Source organism: Arvicanthis niloticus, chromosome 18 (assembly GCF_011762505.2).
Source record: "Arvicanthis niloticus isolate mArvNil1 chromosome 18, mArvNil1.pat.X, whole genome shotgun sequence".
NCBI lineage: Eukaryota > Metazoa > Chordata > Mammalia > Rodentia > Muridae > Arvicanthis > Arvicanthis niloticus.
In genome coordinates, this window is record NC_047675.1 from 12,150,364 (window position 1) to 12,171,060 (window position 20,697).

The 20,697-nt window shown below is 50.3% G+C and overlaps 1 protein-coding gene across 6 annotated transcripts in view; it reads left to right on the top strand.

Annotated features, from left to right (window-relative positions):
- Cacna1a (calcium voltage-gated channel subunit alpha1 A) overlaps positions 1–20,697 on the top strand; it is a 299,938-nt gene that overhangs the window by 250,351 nt on the left and 28,890 nt on the right. For 3 of the 6 annotated variants that reach the window (XM_076915519.1, XM_076915517.1, XM_076915520.1), the window contains 6 exons: positions 4,892–5,008; positions 5,237–5,302; positions 5,406–5,521; positions 15,124–15,274; positions 15,729–15,856; positions 18,063–18,159. In XM_076915519.1, the coding sequence (XP_076771634.1) occupies positions 4,892–5,008; positions 5,237–5,302; positions 5,406–5,521; positions 15,124–15,274; positions 15,729–15,856; positions 18,063–18,159 (675 nt within the window). Of the gene's footprint in view, positions 1–4,891; positions 5,009–5,236; positions 5,303–5,405; positions 5,522–15,123; positions 15,275–15,728; positions 15,857–18,062; positions 18,160–18,938; positions 19,036–20,697 lie in introns of all 6 variants that reach the window. The other 3 variants (XM_076915518.1, XM_076915521.1, XM_076915522.1) reach the window with 1 other exon arrangement.

The window sequence follows — 20,697 nt, forward strand, 5'->3', positions numbered from 1 at the left end:
GGGAGGGAGCAGGGAATGACATGGATTTTTGAAACCTCAAAGCTCTCCCAGTGACACACCTCCAACGAGGACACCCTCCTAATCCTTCCCAAACAGTTCCACCAATTAGATACCAAGTCGTCAAACATATGAGGCTATGGGGGCCATTCTCATTCAAACACAATGTTACCTGAATTCAATCCCTGGGACCCACACAGGCACACTAAATAAATAAATAAAATGTAATCTTAAAAATTTCAAGGAAATGGGTTGGGAGGGCAATTCAGTGTCAGAACCCTGCCTACAGTCTAGGGACATGGGTCCATGGTGAAGCACACACCTTAAACCCCACCCATTGGTGAGGATCTGGGGGTGTGACAGTGGTAGAGCTCTGGTTTTGCTTGTGGGAGACTCTGCACCTTGCCATAGTAATACACACACAACAGTCACACTCTTGAAGTGCTTGGCACCGAACCTACCACAAAAATCAGTTCCCGGTGGTTATTATTATTCCTGTTGTTATTGGTCCCATGAGTGTACCTTGATGGGCAGTCAAACTGCCCTAAGACACCATCACTTTGAGGGAAGGATTGGGGAGGGGGGGTACCCATGGCCTGTCCTCACCCTGCACCAGGTGCTGGTAGCTCCTGTCTGGGACCCAGGTAAGGCCACTGTCCTTGAGGCTAAAGCCAAGCTGAGTTGGAGAGCAGAAGGGTAGTTAGCTCCCTGGGACTTAAGAAGCTAGTGCAACCCTGGGCTTTAATGTCATGCCCAGACGTGGCCGGGGGCGGGTTTGCCCATGCGCGATGGATAATGACTGTGTTTCTTGTCTTGTCTCTTTCCATGCCTGCTGTTTAAACTGTATATTGGCGCAACGCCGTCTGAAAAACTCATCCAATCAAAATGCACTATGAAATCCATTTGTTCACCCATGACGTGGTCTGTGTGTCCATACACCAATGACTTACCTCCCAACCCACCGCCACCGCCACCGCCACCCCACTCCCCACTCGGGGAACCGAAACCCATTGGTTTTTTGGCACTGGTTACAAATCCACCTAAAAAATTAAATTAAAAAAATAAACGCTGAATCGCCTCCCCAACTGCCCCCGCCCGCCCGCTCCCCCTCCATCTTCAACATCTGCATCTAGAATCCGGTTGGTGTTACTTCTTTCTGAAGTGTAAATGCCTTACATTAACTGTGACTGCACTGCATGCCCCACCAGCTTTCCTGTGGATGCCTGCGTGCTCGACGCCCGCCTTCCCCAGCCACCCCCCCTCCATCTTCCACCCTCTCTTCCTCCCCTTTCCTAGACCTCCCTTCAGTTGGTTTTATTAGATTCCAGATTGGGGCTTCTGCTCCAATGCGTCTGTGTCATTTGCAAGAAAGGAATGCCCTCCCTCTACTAGGCCCCCAGGGTGGACCCAGCTTCCCATCTCACATCCCTATGCTCTGATCCATCCCAGAGCGACATGGTGGTGTCATAGAGCTGTGATCTCAGTGTTTAGGAGGTTAAGGCTAGCAGATTGCAGTTTGAGGCCAGTCTGGTCTATATAGCAAGTTCTAGTCCAGCCAGAGCTACAGTAACCCTGTTCCAAATAAATAGAGATACCCAATATTAACCTAAAGATCCCACGACTACATGCACACTCACACACGCAGCCCCTTATGTGTGCCACACCTACTCCCACAGCATTTCTTGCCCCCTTCACAGCCTTCAGTTGCTGTGATCCCCCATCTCTGCCCTTCTGCCCACCTCCATGGAGATATTCTGAAGGACCTCCAGTGGTATACCCACAGTAAATGTGCACCAGACACCAATGGGTCCGTTAGGCGCCACCCCCATCGCTTCCCTGCTTGGCTACCATTAGTAGAGGGAGGCAGACTTTGGACCCCTTGAAACTGTAAGTGCACTGCTGGAAGAACAGCCAACATTAGCAAGGTATTCCAGGCTCCCAGCCCTGTGGCCAGGAATAGGATGCAGAGGTCAAGGTCTGCAAGTGAGGGGACTTGGGTACAGCAGGTGGGGGTTGGTGGGAGGGGGCTGGGCATCCTGGCTTCATCCTGAGCTGTAAGAAGATCTGGGAGGATTTGAATCAGGCGCACTTCCGGGACTGATTAGACAAGATTACTGGAAGCGGGTGCCAGGAAGCCCTTGTGGGAGGTGATGGGGGAGGGGAGGTAGAGAATGGTAGGAGAGCCTTCTGCAGGGCCCGGGGAAGGGTAGGGCTGGGTGTCTCTGGAAAGCTAGAGATGGAAGTTAGTGGGAGGAAGCCAGGGCTTGGGGGGGAAGGGGGGACACCTCCACCCTTTAGATGTTCCAGCAGAACCCTAGTTAGGGGCCTGGGGCTTGATGGAAGAGCTGAGGGGGGTGGATTGGCACGTACCAAAGACTTAGAATCTGACACCTGCCCTTGAGCATGTCACTGGGGAGAGCACAAGGATCAGGATCCCACACACCTGAGTCTGCGTCTTCCACCGCTGTTCGGTTTAGCCCTGAGCACAGGGTGGGGGTCTGAGTAGAAAGAGGACGCCTCTTGGAAGTTCTGAGTACTAACAGAGACTCCATGCAGACTCAGGAAGAGCTGGAAGAGCGGATAAGGCCTAAGACCCTTGACTTCTCCAGGCCCCACCCCTCCTCCCGCCCTCGTGTGTGCGCATGCTCAGCAGCTGCTAGATCGTGTGTGCGCATGCTCAGCAGCTGCTAGATCCCTGCTTCTGCATGTGCCAGTTTGCCCCCTGCTCCAAACTGCTCCCAGGAACCCCTGCCTCTGCATGTTTGGCCGAGCCCACATGTTATGATCCACCCCATGGAAGGGATGGCTTGTTCTCCGGTGGGTTGAGGGAGAGGGTCGGGATGCTTCTTGGTCAGTGGTCCCGTCCCCAGGAAAGCTTGGTGGCCAGGCAGGACCAGGCATCAGGTCAGCGGGGCACGGTGGGTGACGCTTAGCTAGGTGTACAGGCTTATGTGAGACTCTTGGAACGGGCTCACAAGGGTTGGGCCTAAGAGTGTCCTGATGTAGGAGCCCAAGGCTATTCCCTATCCCAGAAGCCCAAGGCCACTTCTTTTGCCCCAGAGGCTTCTTACCAGACTCAGAAATTCTTTGAGCTCCAGTCACTGCCTCTCTGCTTCCAAGCCAGAGCTAGCTCAAGGCACAGGATGCCTCTGGGAAGCAGGCTAAATACAGTCAAAGACAAAGCATAGCGATGACCACCATTCAGCTCAGCATTTGGAAGTCTGAGGCAGGAGGGTTTCAAATTCAAGACCAGCCTGGACGATAGCATGACCCTTTTGCAATAAATAAATAATCCATTGTGCAAATAGGGACACATGAAAGTCCGGAAGGATGCTCTTGTCAAGGCCAGTGATTCATGCACCCTGATCATTAGGCCGCATTCAGTCTTGCCATGTGATGTGTCTCCAGGACTCCTACAGATCTTTAGACTGGAGCACCAAAAAGTTCCCTCCTAGCCAGAGACCCCATTCCCTCCTGCCTCGTGCCTGCTGGTAGTGACCATGTGGTCTCCAGGCAAAAAACTCAAAATGCTCTGTGGGCCAATCACCAGAGAGTCTGGGAAACTGGAGAGCTTCTGGCTAGACTCCAGGGGACAGCTATGAGAGGCCTGGGGGAGCCAAAAAGCCAGATTGGTGGGCAAAATGGGATTTATAAATTAACAACTTTGTATTTAAAAACAAAAATGCTTAGGCCCAATACATTACTTTCATTGGCTATATTGGGTCATTTTGCTGCCCATCACCAGCCTCCCGTGACGCCCCCCTGGAGAGTCCTGGGCCTTGCCCACAGTTTCCAGCCACTCTTCACTAACAGCCTGGGTGGGAAGCCAGAGGCAGTGACTAGACCTGGGTTTGGAGGACAGGCAGGGTCCACCTAGGGAAGTCCAGGGGCCAAGAGTAGTCTCACCTCCCCACCCGCAGCACCGGCCCCTTGGTAGGCCCTGGGCTGATCAGAACTCGCTCGCCCTGGGAGCTGAGACCTTCCTGCTTCCCGCAGGCCTGGTCCCGAGACACCACCCAGCCCCAGAAGCTGAGAAGCCATCCCTGAGAGGGGGGAAAAGGGCCCCTAATGCATCTTCTCCGACTCAGCGGGCAGCGAGGACTCACCCTGCAGCCGAACAGCCCCAGCTCCCTCCCGTCCTCCCCATTCCCGCTCGCCAAGGGGGTAAGAAAAGATGCCCTTCCGCTTCTCCCCATTGGCTCCAGCCGCTGCTCCTCTGGGCCGTGGGGTGAGGTCAGGGCGGGCAGGAGCGGGTGGGCAGCTCGGCAGGGCAGGGCAGGGCAGGGTGCCCGGTGAGTCCCAGGACAGATGCATTTCTGGCCCCGAGCGTAACATGCCCTCGGAACCGCACTTGCCCCCTAGGCCTGCGTGTGCTGGCGCCCTTCCCCCACCCGCCCGTGTCTGTGCTTTGTACTCTTGTGCTGGGTTCTGCAACTTGACCCGCTTGTGTCCTATCGTCTCAGTGCATTTGGTTGTTGGGAGAAATAAAAACCATCTCGATTTTTTTCCTGATTGGATGATTCGGATGTATTATTTTCTTTTTCGTGCTCTTTTGTTATCTCCTCTTCAGCCCTGTTCCTTTCTTCTCCTCCCCCTCCCCACACCTTTTCCCCACTTGCGAGTGGGCCTGGCTGGGTGGGCTTAAGCTTTTGAGTTGATATCTCTTCCTTACCCTATTCCCCCTTCCCCTCCCCCCACTCTCCCCCCCCCCCTTTTTTTTAAGTTACCCTCTGCTCCATTGCATTAACAGTGCTTTCTCTCCTCTCCCTCCTTATTTGGGGTGTGGCTTGCTTTTTTCCTATTGGTTGGCTTCATGTAGGGGCCTCTGTGAGTGTTGACTACTCTAAGCTCCTCAGGGTGGGTGGACGGTCACCTTTCTTCCTCATCTCCTCAGAATAACTTCATCAACCTGAGCTTTCTCCGCCTCTTCCGTGCTGCCCGACTCATCAAACTCCTCCGCCAAGGTTACACCATCCGCATTCTCCTCTGGACTTTCGTGCAGTCCTTCAAGGTGAGACAGAGCCGCCACGACGGCTGCTCATCTGGCCCCTAACTCCGGGTAAAATGGGGAAACCACACATGAGCACAACTCTTGTCTAATGTCTACACCCAGCATCTACAGAGCTCTGAAGGCCCTGTCCTGCACCCCAGTAGCCTGGGGCCCGTGATCACCTGACCCAGTTCAAACAGCTCTGGGCAAGCCTCTTGGCACCTTCCTCACTGCCTTCCTTCCTTCCAGGCCCTCCCTTATGTCTGCCTGCTGATCGCCATGCTCTTCTTCATCTACGCCATCATCGGGATGCAGGTGATCCCGCACCCTTGGGGTACCGGGGCTGCGGGAGGGAGCCTACATCAAAGGGAGCCAAGGTGGCTGTGGCTGCCCCCATCGTCACCCCCCAATTCTCCAGGTGTTTGGCAACATCGGCATTGACGGGGAAGACGAGGACAGCGATGAGGATGAGTTCCAAATCACGGAGCACAATAACTTCCGGACCTTCTTCCAAGCGCTCATGCTTCTCTTCCGGTGAGGGGCTTGGGGGAATTGTCCTTCCGTTTAGGTTGGGTTCAGTCCTGTCTTCATCCTGTGTGCTCATTACTCTTCTGGCTGAGGATGTGGTCCCTCGGACTCCCTCAGACTCCCTCGTAGGGTTGAAGTTAAGTACTGCCCAAATCTCCGCCCCTTCTTCCCAGCTATCCGGAACGGATAGAAGCATAGGAGAAACGTTACTGGTGTTACCTAGTTGAAGCCTCCTGACCAGCTTTTGAGATGGGAGTACTCCTGAGACCCTGTGTTAAATATGCTAGAAACAAAGACTAATTTGTGTCCCCCAAAGGAACACATTAACAAAACAAGACAGTTCTTTTCGTAAAGCATGCAATATGCAAAAAGACTCAAACAATTTAGCCAAGGTAGCTTCTGTCTTTTATCCCTGACATAGATACTGACTGTGTTTCATCCCTTTGGTGACAGCCACTTCACAAGCTGATGTGATTAGCCAGTCGGTGCAAAATTAGAAAACACGAGCTCTTGCTGGGCTAACTACTTTTAATAGAAGAAAAAAAATGTTTTTTGTCATCTCCCCCTCTGTTACAGCCCCTTCCCAACCTAGCCAACATATACGGACCATATGGAGTTTCTAGTTACAGTAAACTATTGTTATAATAAGTTTCTGGCTTAAGCATGGTCTAAGGTAAGCCCACCTTCCTAGAGAAAGTTCCTTAACCATTTGATTGACCTGGCCCAGCTGCAGTGAGGTTTTCACCCTGGATAGAAAGAAGATCTATTCTCTTGACTAGGAGTTTTGCCTCAACAGGCATTACTGCTTGGCTTAGTTTGGGTCTCCATTATTGTGATGAAACACCATGACTGAAAACAAGGAGCGGGAAGAAAGGGATTCTTTGCTTTACACTTCCTTGTCAGAGTCCATCATTAAAAGAAGTCAGGACAGGAACCCAAACAGGACAGGAACCTGGAGACAGGAGCTGCTGCCAAGTGTCTTAGTGAGGCTTACTATGGCTATGAGGAAACACCATGACCAAAGCAGCTTGTGGAGGAAAGGGCTTATTTGACTTACACTGCCACATCACTGTTCATCACTGAAGGAACTCAGGACACGGATGCAAATAAAGAAGGAACCTGGAGGCAGTAGCTGTTGCAGAGGCCATGGAGGGGTGCTGCTCACTGGCTTGCTCCCCCTGGCTTTTTCAGCCTGCTTTTGACCCAAGACCACCAGCCCAGAGATAGCACCAACTACATGGGCTGGTCAATCACTAATTAAGAAAATGGGGGTTGGAAAAATAGCTCAGCAGTTAAGAGCACCGACTGCTCTTCACCGACTCCTGAGTTCAATTCCCAGCAACCACATGGTGGCTCACAACCATCTATAATGAAATCTGGTGTCCTCTTCTGACATGTAGACATATATGCAGGCAGAACACAATGTATAAAATAAATAAATAAATCTTTTTTTAAAAAAAAAAGAAAGAAATGTCAGGCAGTGGTGGCGCACGCCTTTAATCCCAGCACTTGGGAGGCAGAGGCAGGTGGATTTCTGAGTTCGAGGCCAGCCTGGTCTACAGAGTGAGTTCTAGGATAGCCAGGGCTACACAGAGAAACTCTGTCTCAACCCCCCCCAAAAAAAAGAACCAAGAAAGAAAGAAAGAAAATGACCTACAGCTATATATGAAGGATGTGTGTGTGTGTGTGTGTGTGTGTGTGTGTGTGTGTGTTTCTTTTTTCCCCTACCAGTTTCCCCTCCCTCCTCTCTTCTCATTCCCTCCTCACCACCTCCCCCAACATCCACTCCTCCTTCAGAAAAGAGCAGGCCCCCCAAGGATATCAACTAAAAATGGCATATCAAGTTGCAGTAAGACAGGCACCTCCCCTCATTTTGTGGCTGGACAAGGTAACCTAGTATGAGAAAAAGAGTCCCAAAAGCAGGCAAAGAGTCAGAGACAGCCCCTGTTCCCACTGTTAGGAGTCCATAAGAAAACCAAGCTGCACAACTGTAACACATGCAGAGAGCCTAGGTCAGTCCCATACTTGCTCCCTGGTTAACAGTTGAGTCTCCGTGAACCCAAGTTGGTTGATTCTGTGGGTCTTCTTGCAGTGTCTTTGACCCCCCCTGGCTCCTGCAATCCTCCATCTCTTTTTCAGGATTCCCTGGGCTCTGCCTAACATCTGGCTGTGGGTCTCTGTATCTGTTTCCATCAGTTGCTCGGTGACACCTCTCTGATAACAACTGGGCTAGGCACCAACCAATGAGTATAGCAGAACATCATTAGGAATCACTTTCTACCCTAGGTCTCTGGGCTAACCAGCCTTTGGTTCCTGGCTCTCCAGGCAGTATCAGGGGTGGACTCCCTCTTCTGGCATTGGTCTCAAGCTGGACTAGTTATTGGTTGGCTGCTTCTATAATTTCTGTCTTTCTTTACTCCAGCACACCTTGTAGGCAGGACAAATTATAGGTCACAGGTTTTGTGGCTGGGTTGGTGTCCTAGTTCCCCTACTGGAAGTCTTGCCTGATTACAGATTCTGTATCCCCCATTGCTAGGAGTCTTGGGTAGAGTCACCATCGTGGATTCCTGAGAGTTTCCATTGCACTAGATTTCTAGCTTGTCCCAGAGATGCCCCCCCCCATTCCAGTTGCCTATCCCAGTATTTCCTCCCTCCATCCTCCCCACACCTGATTCCTCCCATTCCCATCCCAACCTCTGACCCCCCACCCGCCTGTGATATCTATCCTATTTACCTTTCACAGGGAGGGAGGTTCATGTGTCCCCCTTGAGCCCTCCTTGTTACTTAGCTTCTCCCAGTCTGGGTGGTAGCATGGCTATCCTGTACTTGACAGCTAAGATCCACTTCCAAGTGAGTGCATATCGTGTTTGTCTTTCTGGGCTTGGTTAATGAAGATATTCTCTTAGTTCCCTCCTCTCAGGTGACATTAGCTTGTGTCAAGTTGACATAAAACTATCCAGAAGAATACTATTTTATTATTCTCTCTGCTGAATTGGTAACCCTAGGATCACTTAGGAAACTGATCAAAGATCAGGGCCCCCAAAACAGTTCTGCATATGTCTTAGTCAGGGTTTCTGTTGCTGCAACAAAACACCATGACCAAAAAAGCAAGTTGGGGAAGAAAGGGTTTATTTGGCTTACACTTTCAGATCGTAGTCCATCATGGCAGGAAGTCAGGACAAGAACTCAAGCAGGGCAAAATCCTGGAGGCAGGAGCTGATGCAGGGGCCATGGAGGGATGCTGCTGACTGGCTCGCTTCCCCTGGCTTGCTCTGTCTGTCTTCTTGCTGAAGTCAGGACCACCAGCCTAGGCATGGCACCACCCACAAAGGACTAGGCCCTCCTCCACTGATCACTAATTAAGAGAATGCCTTATAGCTGGATCTCATGGAGGCATTTTCTCAATAGAGGTTCCCTCCTTTCAGATAACTCTAGTGTCAAGTTGACATCAGACTAGCCAACACAGCATATCTAGTCCCTAATTAAGGATGAGGCTGCTAACAAACACAAGGATAGTTTTGGCTTTTAGCCAACAACAACAAAAGAAAATGTGTTTACTTTGGGGTCTTTTTACCCTAAACTGCCTAGCTCCTGTTCTTAGCAGCCCCCTAAAGAGGTAACCCTAAATGCTATTGTGAATTTGTGGCAATAACCAATCTGGCTCCTGCCAGCTGAATTGGCAATATCAAGTGTGGTAGTTCTAGGCTACCCATCCAGAGAACACATCTGACCTCTACTGTTAGACAGGAAGGAAGGAACCTTTGGTGTGTGGAAAGAGATGTGACAGAGAAGTAAAAGCAAGAGAGATTAGCCTAGGCAGGGAACCAGAAGCCAGAAGCCATGTCCAGATCAAAGTCCCTCAGAATCTATAGATGGGCTCACAAGAGACCCATCTACTGGGCTCCTGCTCACTTTTCCTTTGGCCTACATAGCCTGACTCAACAGTGATGAACCCAGGGTCTATTTTCAGGCAGTCTGATAGCTGTTGGCTAGAATCACAGTGTGAGGTCCCTCCCAGATGGCTCTAGAGAAAGGAAAGTTGATGGTGGTGGTGGCACACACCTTTAATGCCAGCTCTCCGGAGGCAGAGACAGATGGATCTCTGAGTTCAAGTCCAGCCTGGCCTACAAATTGAGTTCCCTGACTCAAATAAATAAATAAATAAATAAATAAATAAATAAATAAGGAACTAGAGAGGTGGCTCAGCAGTTAAGAGCACTGGGTGCTCTCTGACATCATCACACAGACATAAATACAAGCAAAACACCAATGCACACAAAATAAAAATAAATAAATCATTCAAAACAAACAGGAAGACCTGAGCAGCACTTGTTTGTTTGTTTGCTTGAAACAGGGTCACACTGTGTATCTCCGGCTGTCCTGGTACACTCTGTAGATAAGGCTGGCCTTGAACTCAGAGATCTTGAAAGATCTTTGCCTCTGCCTTCCGAGTGCTTCGACTAAAGGCATGCACCATTGCGCCTGTACAAAGTCTGGGAGAGCAACCCCTTGCTCTTCCGTCATACTTTCTTGTTGGGCAGCTAAGACTACGCAGATGGCTAAAATTGATCACTTTCTTTGTTTCTTTTTTCCCTCTGGTCAAGCCCAGTGAAGGGTCTGGTCCTCGGGGATCACTGTCCAGTGAAGGGTCTGGTCCTCGGAGATCACTGCCCAATGAAGGGTCTGGTCCTCGGAGATCACTGCCCAATGAAGGGTCTGGTCCTCAGGGTCCACCAGCTCCTTTAGTGGTTGCTCCATTACATGAGGACAAGGCAGAGGCCTTGCTTGAACAGGGCTTCACTGGAGGCATGGACACTCTATGTGTTGACTCCTCTTTGAAGGCAGAACACTGGTTAGAATCACTGGGTGGGTCTCCATGGCCTCCCTGAACAAGAGAGCAGGTGACTCCCCATAGTTACGGGATACTATTGGAGATGCCCCATAGTGCCCTGGAATCTAATTGACCTTGGAAGGAAAGGCGGGAAATATTGTCTTTTGATCCCTCTTCCCACACCAGTATAGCTCCAAGTATGGCTATTGAATACACAGAAGGGCAGTTACACCAGTCGGGTATTTAACTACTGTGTTTGCCTGGACAAAAACAAAACAAAACAAAACAAAACAAAACAAAAAAACAAGTCACTTTTACGAGAAACATGCATTAGGCAAACATGTTTGTTCTTTTCTAAGCCGGTCATCAAGAGTAGATCAATAGCACCGTTGATTTAAACAGACATTTGACATCGATGCATTGAACTTTGATCTTAGAAATGTTGTTACATGATCTCTAAGTCTCCCTTTCACAAACCTTAAGTAACCGATTCAGACCCTCATAACTTGTATAGACTTTCAAGTTTTCCTCTCTGGAAACATCCAGCCATATCTAATATCTTAATCTTCATGCACAACGCCCCTTGACTAAAGCTAGTTCCATTTTTACCACCTACTAACATTTCCTTTTGCTATCAGTTCTCTTTCTTTACACCATGAAACATAATAACATTAACAAATACGTTTACCACCTGTTGGGAGAATTCCCCCCAGAAGAATAAGCAGTATCTATCCACTTCTCATAAGGCTTTTTTGGTTTTTTGGTTTTTTTGTTTTTTTGGGTTTTTTTGTTTGTTTGTTTTTTTGTTTTTGTTTTTTTGTTTTTTTGTTTTTCGAGACAGGGATTCTCTGTGTAGTCCTGGCTGTCCTGGAACTCTCTGTAGACCAGGCTGGCCTCGAACTCAGAAATCCGCCTACCTCTGCCTTCCAAGTGCTGGCCCGGCCTCATAAGGCTTTAAGAGGTCACCTTGGGGGACAAATGGCTTTGTAGGGCTTACTCAGAGGCCATGGTGGAGGGCTTACTCACAGGCCATGGGGGAGGGCTCACTGACAAGAGTGTGCGTGACCCAAAGCCACACTGGAAAGTCTGCACTCAGAATGGACAATGGCTTCCCCACAGCTCCATAGGGGCCTCTCTCTCTAGTCTTCCCCTGCCTTTCTACCCCAGCTCCTCCCCAAGACCTCAAGGTCAAGTGCAGTTAGGGCAGAACTGTACACAGCTGGCTGGGAGGAGGGGCGGATACTCAGTGAGGGTCCAGTGGCCCTGCCACGCCCTCCTCCGTGAAGGAACGTCAACAACAACAACTCCAGCGTGATCTTTTTTAAAGATTTATTTATTCATTTATTTGTGTGTGTGTGTGTGTGTGTGTGTGTGTGCATTCACACGTGCACACACATGTACCTCTGTGTACATATGTATATCAAATGCATGCAATAGCCCTCAGAGGTGAAGGAAGGGGTCAGAGCATTGTCAGTCTTCTGAGTTAGCACTGCAGGATGTTTTAAGGCCTTGCTAGCAGCAGAGAGCTCCACCTCTGATGGACTGAACTCTGAACAGCCTCAAAGAAGCCTATTTATTGATTGTTACATAAAAGGCCTTTTATCAAGTCAGTTCCCACTTACTGAACCCTCTTATCTGATCTAGGAATTGTCTGAAGGAAACATTACCTAAGCAGTTCTCAGCCATTCCTGGTTCGCCAGAAGTGTTTTGCAACTGAGGTCATGCAAAGGCTCTGAGATTCCCAAGGAAGACCAACCCCACAAATCCTAAAGAGCAACCACTGATAATTTACAAAAGATTGCTACAAGGCCTAAGTGGCCATCACGTCAGAGTAAATGCTAGGGGCAATGACTCTTCTAAAATTCCACTCCAGAGCACCTAGTATTGGAGTTATTGTAAGCTGCCAGTGTCGAGGCTGGGGACCAAACTCTGGTATCCTGCAAAAGCAGCAAGCCCTTTGTGTTGTTACTTCCTGAGATATATAACATGTTCACATCATTTCCCCCATTCCCTCTCCTTCCTCCAAATCCTTCCCATTCCCCTCGTTACTCTCTTTTAAATTTATGGCCTCTTTTTTTTTTTCACTAATTGTCATTATTTACATACATATATTCCTAAGTGCCTAAGTATAGCCGGCTGGCTCAGCCTGTATAACGTTGTTTGTGTGGGTGTTGAGCATGTGGTATTGGATAACCTATCAATGTGCCCTTCTCTGGAGGAAACTCTTTCTCCTGTTCTCAGCATCTGTTAGCTGCCTGTGGTTCTCTGCAGGGCTGAAGCCTCCCACCTGGCCTGCACTATCCACAGTAGCCTGTCTGTTGTTGTCCTCAGGGAACCCTCTTGGCTGCTGAGCTGTCTCTGTAGCCCCTGTGATGCTCCTTCAAGAGCAGACACAGCTGGTCTCAAAAAGATGACAGTTGTTTGCCTTAGAGGAAGATACTGTACACCACCTTCAAAGAAGAAAGCCCAGTCTAAAACTACACACTCAGGATAGTGTAAATAATAATAACAATAACAACAACAATAATAATGGCCTACTGGTGCCCACCTTTAATCTCAACACTCAGGAGGCAGTGACAAGTGGATCTCTGTGAGTTCGAAGCCAGCCTCGCAAAGAACAACCTCCAGGACAGCCAGAGCTACCCAGAGAAACCCTTTCTCAAAAAACGAAACAAAACAATGTATTAAAATAGTTAATCCTGATTTAAAACCATAGTAGTCTGGGTGGCATTTTTACCCAGTTAGAAAAGCAGCTGTCGGGGGCCATGTGGCCTAAGGAAGTGTCAGCTCTAAGTATACTCTAAGGACTGTTTTCCTTCCTCCCCCAAATCCAGTCCATGACCTCCCAGGTTCTCTGAGGAACATGTAGAGAGTGAAGAAGGGAGAAGCTGTGCCCAGAGAGAGTGGAATATAGTGAGCTAAGCTGAGGTTCATCTCTCCTTAGTCCAGCAGAGGAGGGTATATTGAGTAAAGTGGGGGAACCTCTGGGGCAACAAAAACCAGGTTCTTTGTCTGGGGATCTTGACCTGATAATTTCCCATTCTTGTCCTCATCCTGACCTCCATCCCTCAGGAGATGTCTCACATCCAAATTGAGAGTCCTTTAGAGCCACTTAGGGGTGCAACCCCTGTTCACCCCAGACACCACCCCCATGTCGTGACTGCCAACTGTGATGTGCACTTTTTCTGGGGCCTTTCCAGTCTTACCTGAGACCCTGGGAGCCACCACAACACACCAGATGTGTCTCCCAAGGGAGGGAGTCCGAGCACTCTCTCAGAAGGATTTGAAATTCAAGACAAGTCCCAATTTGTTAGAAACAAAGAATAATCTTCATGTTCCATAAAGGAACACACCAACAACACAGTTGTTCTTTGTAAAAAGTATGGTCCAAAACCCAAACCAGTCTAGCAAGCAAAATGGGACCAAGATGGCTTCTATCTTTTATCCCTGACACAGGTAGTGACAACATCCCATTGGTGGGAGCTTGGCTTCACAGTCTTATGATTGGCTAGTTGTCACAAAGATGGCAGTTCAAAAAAGATAATGCCTTGTCCAGCTAACTTTGATTTAGAAAAAGTTTCTTCCACATATGAGGGAACGAGGCCTTATGGATGTTTGGGGTTTGGTAGGTTTTTTTGGGGGGGTGGGTTTTGTTTTTGTTTTGTTTGTTTGTTTGTTTGTTTGGTTTTGAGTCAAGTTTTCTCTGTGTAGTCCTGGCTGTCTTGGAAGTTGCTCTGTAGACCAGGCTGGCCTCAAACTCCAGATCTGCCTGCCTCTGCCTCCCAAGTACTGGGATTAAAGGTGTGCACCACAGGTCTAGCTAGATGTTTGGTTCTTAATCCTGACTGTGTGTAGGATGTTCCTTGAGCCAACAGATGCTGGCTGAGTAGCAAGTGTGTCCCTCACGACTCGTGGGAACTAGGCTACAGCTAAGAACATGGCAGAGGAAAAGTTCAAACACTGCCCTATAGAGCATACAGTCTCTAGAGGAACCGTCGGTTAGCTAATTATCGAGACCACTAAAGAGGATAAGACAAGGTTCAGAGAGAGGGGGGAACGGAGTCGTGGTGCTCACCTGCAGTCCCCGCACACAGAAGATGCAGGCAGGAGGACTGAGAACTTGAGACCAGCCTAGGCTAAATAATAAGATCCTGTAAAAGAGAGAGATCCTGGGAGGGACATCTAGGCAGAACACAGAGCAGACGCCCTGAGGCAGGAACTGATGTGCTTGAAGACAAGGAAGAGTCTGGCACACCAGAAGCAGCAACCTGGAGACAGAGCATTATGAGATGGGCCCTCAGAGAGAAGAAAGGTTTTGAATCACACAGGTGTCCACAGACGACCACCGCCATCCAGCGCCATCCCAATCCCACCACTTCAGTGCTTGCTGTGGACTCTCTTCTATTTTTCTTACATTTATAGAGTTCTAGTGGGTGTGGTGCACCTGTTGTGGCACATAGGCAGAGATCAAGGACAGCTTGTGGGAGTTAGTTCTCCCCTTTTTATAGTGTGGGTCCCAAGGATCAAACTCAGGGGAGGGACAAGCCTTGTGACAAGAACCTGTGCTTACTGAACTACCTCACAAACCCCTCCCTGTGGACATTTGAGGCACAACCAGGCTTGGACATGGCACTCTGAGCACTAAGGGAAATGGGGTGGTCCCTGGGACTTGCTATGCATGACTGGCTAGCCCAGAGCCTCAGTCCTTACCCTTCTAGGGAGGCAGTAGTGTCCATTTGGGGCCAGAGCCCAGGTCACTGACACTGCATATCCTCAGGAGCGCCACAGGGGAAGCGTGGCACAACATCATGCTCTCCTGCCTCAGCGGGAAGCCGTGTGATAAGAACTCCGGGATCACGACAGCAGACTGTGGCAACGAGTTCGCATACTTCTACTTTGTCTCGTTCATCTTCCTTTGCTCATTTCTGGTGAGTCTGCACACGCGGAGGGACATGGCTCACCCACCCTGGCACTGACTCGGGCCAACGTGGTGACATCCGGATGGCTGGCTGTGGGTCTGTGCACTACAGGATGTTAAGGAACACCATGGCTCCCTTACTCTGAGCCAGTAGCAGACAGTGCCTCCTGCAGAGAATCTGAATTTGGCCATGGTGGGAGGATTTGGACCATAGCAGGCCTGGCTTTGGCTCCAGCTCACATAGTCCCCTACCTCCAACTGTGCCATCTCCCTCAGGCTTTGCCTCTGTGTGTGTCCATCCATCTCTCTCTCCCCATTGTCATTGGCTTCCACTTCCATTGGCCTGCGAATGGGTATCTTTTGTGTCTGTTTCCTTTCCTCATCTGGTCTCTTCCTCTTTCCCTTGGGTCTCCGTGTCCCTGCCCCACCCCTACGGTCTCCTCTCTCCTCCCATTGGCCCCCAGATGCTGAATCTCTTTGTTGCTGTCATCATGGACAACTTCGAGTACCTCACCCGAGATTCCTCCATCTTGGGCCCCCACCACCTGGATGAATACGTGCGTGTCTGGGCAGAGTATGACCCTGCTGCCTGGTAAGGAGGCATCTCAAATCTTCTGGCTGTATTGTCCACCTCCTCCTGAAACTGGGCCAAGAATGAAATCAGGTCTCAGGTGTGGGACACTGAGTCCTAGGATCTCAGCAGGAACCTCATGAGTGAGTGCAGGGTAGGAATCATGGCGTTATTATGAGTGAGTGCAGGGTAGGAATCATGGCGTTCTCATGAGTGAGTCCAGGAATAAGAATCATGACGTTCCCATGAGTAAGCCCAGGCTAGGGATCATGACATCCTCACTACCCCATGTCAAACACACTCCTTGCCCAAGCCTTTCTAGATGGAGGTAGTCAACTATGAACATTCTGAGGCTCCCCAACTCCCACAACTCCTCTGGTCTCTTATATAAGGCCTCTGGGTGGTAGCCTACATTAAGGACCTCTGGCCTTCATTCACCAGGGAGTGTAGAGGCAATGCTGGCCCACCTTGGCACATGCCCTAGGGTCAGAGTGGCAGAATCCATTTCAAAACTTAGAGCAGGTTTGGACATCGTGGCACATGTGGGCAATCCCAGCACTCAAAAGGCTGAGGCAGAAGAATCAGGAGTACAGGGCCAGCCTGGGCTACAAGTGACTTTGTTTTTAAAACAATCAAAATAAACCAGGCATGGTGGCACACACCTTTCATCCCAGCAAACAGGAGGCAGAGGCAGATGGATCTCTGAATTTGAAGCCAACATGTGGCACACAGAGTTTCAGGATAGTCAGAGCTATACCTAGAAACTGTTTCAAAACCCAATGACGATGATAAGGAGGAAGAGGAAGAAGAGGAGGAGGAGGAGCAGGAAAAGCAGCAGCTTACAGAAAGAGGCGAACATGGTGGTATACAACTATAATCCCAGCTTTTAGAAGACTGAGGCAGAAGGATCAGGAGGTTGAGGACCATTATCCTCCACTTTCATATAGAATTTTTGAACTAGCAAGATGGCTCAGTGTGTAAAGGCACTTGCTGCCCAGCCTGCCTACCTGAGTCCACTCACCAGCACCTAACCACATGATGAGAAGCAACTCCCACAAATTGTTCCTATGGTCTCTCTCTCTCTCTCTCTCTCTCTCTCTCTCTCTCTCTCTCTCACACACACACACACACACACACACACACACACACACATACACACACAACACAACACAGTGTAATTTCTTAATTTAGAAATGGGTCTGGAGATACGGCTCGGTGGTGAAGAACACTTGCTGCCCTTGCAGAGAACCCGGTTCAGTGTCTTAGACCCAGCCCATGGGTCTTAAGACCTCTTCTGGCCGCTGTAGGCACCCACACACATGTATATAAGTAAATGTGCACTTCTTGTTAAAATCAAGATGTCAAGGTCTAAGAATGTGGTTGAGTGGCAGACTCTTGCCTAGCCTACTTGAGGCTCTTAATTCCATCTCCCATGCCTTGAGAAATAAAATAAGGCCTTCGGGCAGATCACACAGGAATGGGGGAGGGGAAGCTTGCATCCTGCTGATGAAGGCAAGGTTGAGTTTCCCTGTCTCACAGACACCCCCAGCACACCCTCTGCTAACAAACAGGATCTCACAACATCTTAGACTATGTGGAGTGGACTGGGGCAGTGGCTCTGAAGTGGCAGAGCAAGGGTTCTAGTTCATTCTGGGCACAGGGCTGAAGGAGTGTTAGTGGGGGTGGGGGGGTCCCCTAGTAGTCTGTGCTCTGCTTCCTTTGGCCTCAGGCCTGGAGGAGAGGCCCACAAGAAAATGCAGAGAGCTGTCTGTCTGTCTCTCCCATGGCTGCAGCCCCAGACAAGCCGTCCTTGAGTTGGAAAGGCTTGGGCAAGGCATGTTGCTGGGGCTGGTTTGGGGGCTTTTTTTAACTCTTCCTTTTTGATTTTAGGTCACTGCAGTGGGATGCTGTCCCCTCCTCTAGGCCACATACCCACCCACACCAGTGTAGCCATGTAAATGGCAAAGGAAACAGATGCACAAAGGAGCCCTGGGTAGAAAGACCACGGCCTAGAATGTCCAGCACCCACACCCCATAAAAACTTCTGTCCCTGAGGGCGGGTGCATAAATGCCTATAAACACATCAAAGCCTCTACCTGTCCCAGGTTCCCACTCCTTCAAAAGAGGAGGCCTCAGCCTCATCTCCCTGGTCCCTCTGTGTGCTTGGGGAGCCCTTCTCATGGGGACCAACCCAGGACCTCCACTAACCCCTCTCTTCTCCTTTCAGCGGCCGCATTCACTATAAGGACATGTACAGTTTATTGCGAGTAATATCGCCCCCTCTCGGCTTAGGCAAGAAATGTCCTCATAGGGTTGCTTGCAAGGTTTGACTTCCACTAAAACCTGCTAGCATCAATGGAATGAGTGTGGCTTGGGGTCTTCCATATATATATTTCATATATATATATTTCTCAAAAACAGAGCCATCTCTCTCTCTCTTGCATTAAACTAGCAAACTCTTAGCCTCCAGAATGCGGCCATGCAGACTCCTCGAAGCATGGGACATACCTCTCTGTTCCTTCTGAACATCTGTGCTTGCTCTTAGCTGAAGCTGCCCATCCCGTGGTCTCAATGACACCCCCAAATCAGACGCATCCCTTGGGGGAGTTGTAATTTTGCATTTCCCTATCCTAACTCCCTCCTCCCCACTCCCTGCCCCCTGAAACCTCCAGCCCTCCTTCCCACCGGCCATGCCCTGCCCTAGCTTCTCACCCAGGCCCCCTCAGAGACCAGCCTCAGCCACACCAGACACTTGGCCCCTGAACAGTAAGACCCTCCAGCTCTGCACCTGCCTGAGCCACAGCTTGGAGCCCAAGTGGAATCTGACTGTTTCTCTTTTCTCTCTCTCTCTGCCTGCTTGTAAGCAGTGAAATAATCATTTTTAATTACCTTTTCTTCCATTTTTTCTCCTCTTTTCCATTTATTTAATATATCCATTTTATTGTTCTCTGCCTCTTTCTCTATTTTTTCGGCTCGTGTGGTTTTTGTTTTTTCTCTTTTTTTTTTTTTTTTCTTTTTTTCTGTTTCTTCTCCGCCTTTCCCCTCACCCTTTTGGTTCTCTGCCCCACCCACCCGTCCTGTTTTTTGTTTTTGGTGCTGCCAGGGGTCGCATGCCTTACCCGGACATGTATCAGATGCTGAGACACATGTCCCCGCCCCTGGGTCTGGGGAAGAAGTGCCCGGCCAGAGTGGCTTACAAGGTAGTCTATCTTTGCCAACACCGATGTCCCAGAGCTGGGGATTTTTCGGTGGTGACTACAACACCCAACGAGTCTTCTGCCAACATTCCTCTTCTTTTTTTTCTTTTTTTCTTTTCTCGAGTAACTGAGTCCTGAGCGTCCCTCGACTCTCAGCAGCGCGCTGTGTCCTTTCTGATGAGTGTCTGCGTGTTTTGAGACTCCATTATGGCCGACAAGCCACGGGGAGGGGGAGGGAGCACTCCAATCCCCTAGCACCCATGTGACCACCCTTGGGAAGCCAAATTGTATGTCTCTGTCCATCCAAAAACACACCCCGCCCCCCTCCCCAGGCCCAGGCCAGACTGTTTTCTGCCTTGAGCCCCTAGGCCCTGGCCTCCCCACCCACATCTGAAGCTGACCTCTGACTTAGGGCTCGGGAGATGTGACACCTCTCACAGCTGAGTTCCCCCCCCCTCCCCTTGCCCTGGAGTTGTCTCCCCAGCACCTGAACCATGCCACCCATCTACCCAAGATGCCCCAACATGCCTCTCCACTCCATTGTTTCAGCAAGCAGGAGGGCTGCAGCCGCCCCAACCCCGAACGTGGTGCACCAATCAGGCCTTGCACGCTGCCTTGGAGGGGCCTGGGAGTGGGTGGGGCGTATGCCAGCTGAGGGAGCGAGGAGATTGCTGCTCCTCTAGACTTCTGTCCTGGAATCTCCCCCGGCCCTGGAGGACATCTGCTCCCTCAGTTCATCCTCGAGATGGCCAGGGATGACCTTCAAACCCCATGCCCCAGAAGTGACTCCGTATCCCACCCAGCCTTCCCTTCCATCTTTGTCCCCTTCTCCCTTCAGTACTACCCCAAGCCCTGTGTGGCAGTTTCCCTCTCAGATTTCAGCCTCTCCCCACAAGTGTCCCTCTTGTCCCCTCCTATCCTGATCTCTGTATGAAGCCACCATGCACTTGAGGCACATTTGTGTACATTCAAAGTAGCGTGTTTTCCGCGGAACACTGACTGCTGTTAAAATGTGCTACAGCAATCTGTGATTTCTCAGCTCAGAGCCCGTTGTGCAGTGCACGCCGGCCCAGCGGTACACAGTGCCCTCCTTTATGTTTATCCACTGCCTCCTTCCCTGCCCAGCTCCAGCATCCACTTCCTACCCTGCCCTTGGTTTACTGGTTCCTACTCTGTGATCCCCTGTTGAGCCCCCGGACTAGCCCTTAACTTGCCTCACTCCCCCAGCCGATGGCATATCAAAGTCCAACATTTCCCCTTCCCAAGCTACCAAGCAGGACAGAGCCCCTGTCTGGGACACAGAATTCCCTCCCTGGGCCTCAGGAATGCCCCTCGCCCCCTCTCCCTGCTACTGCACAGACAGCCATGATCCGGCGAGCCCCGACAGTCACTTCCCACGGAGCTATGAATGAGTCTCGAGATTCCGTCTGCATGTGCCCGTTTGTACCGCTCTGTGTAGGCCTCGCTGCATGTCCACCAGGGGCCTGCGTGGGGAGGTGCCTGCCGCTTCTGAGGATGGAATGCTGCGGCTGGGTGCCTATCATCTGCCCGTTCTGGGCCGAGCAGGGGGTGGGGGCAGGGAGCGGCGGCTGTGGCCGTGGACCCCACCTCGAGGCTGCTGCACGCACATGCTGCTGACATCTGCCTTCTGCTCTTTCTCTTTGG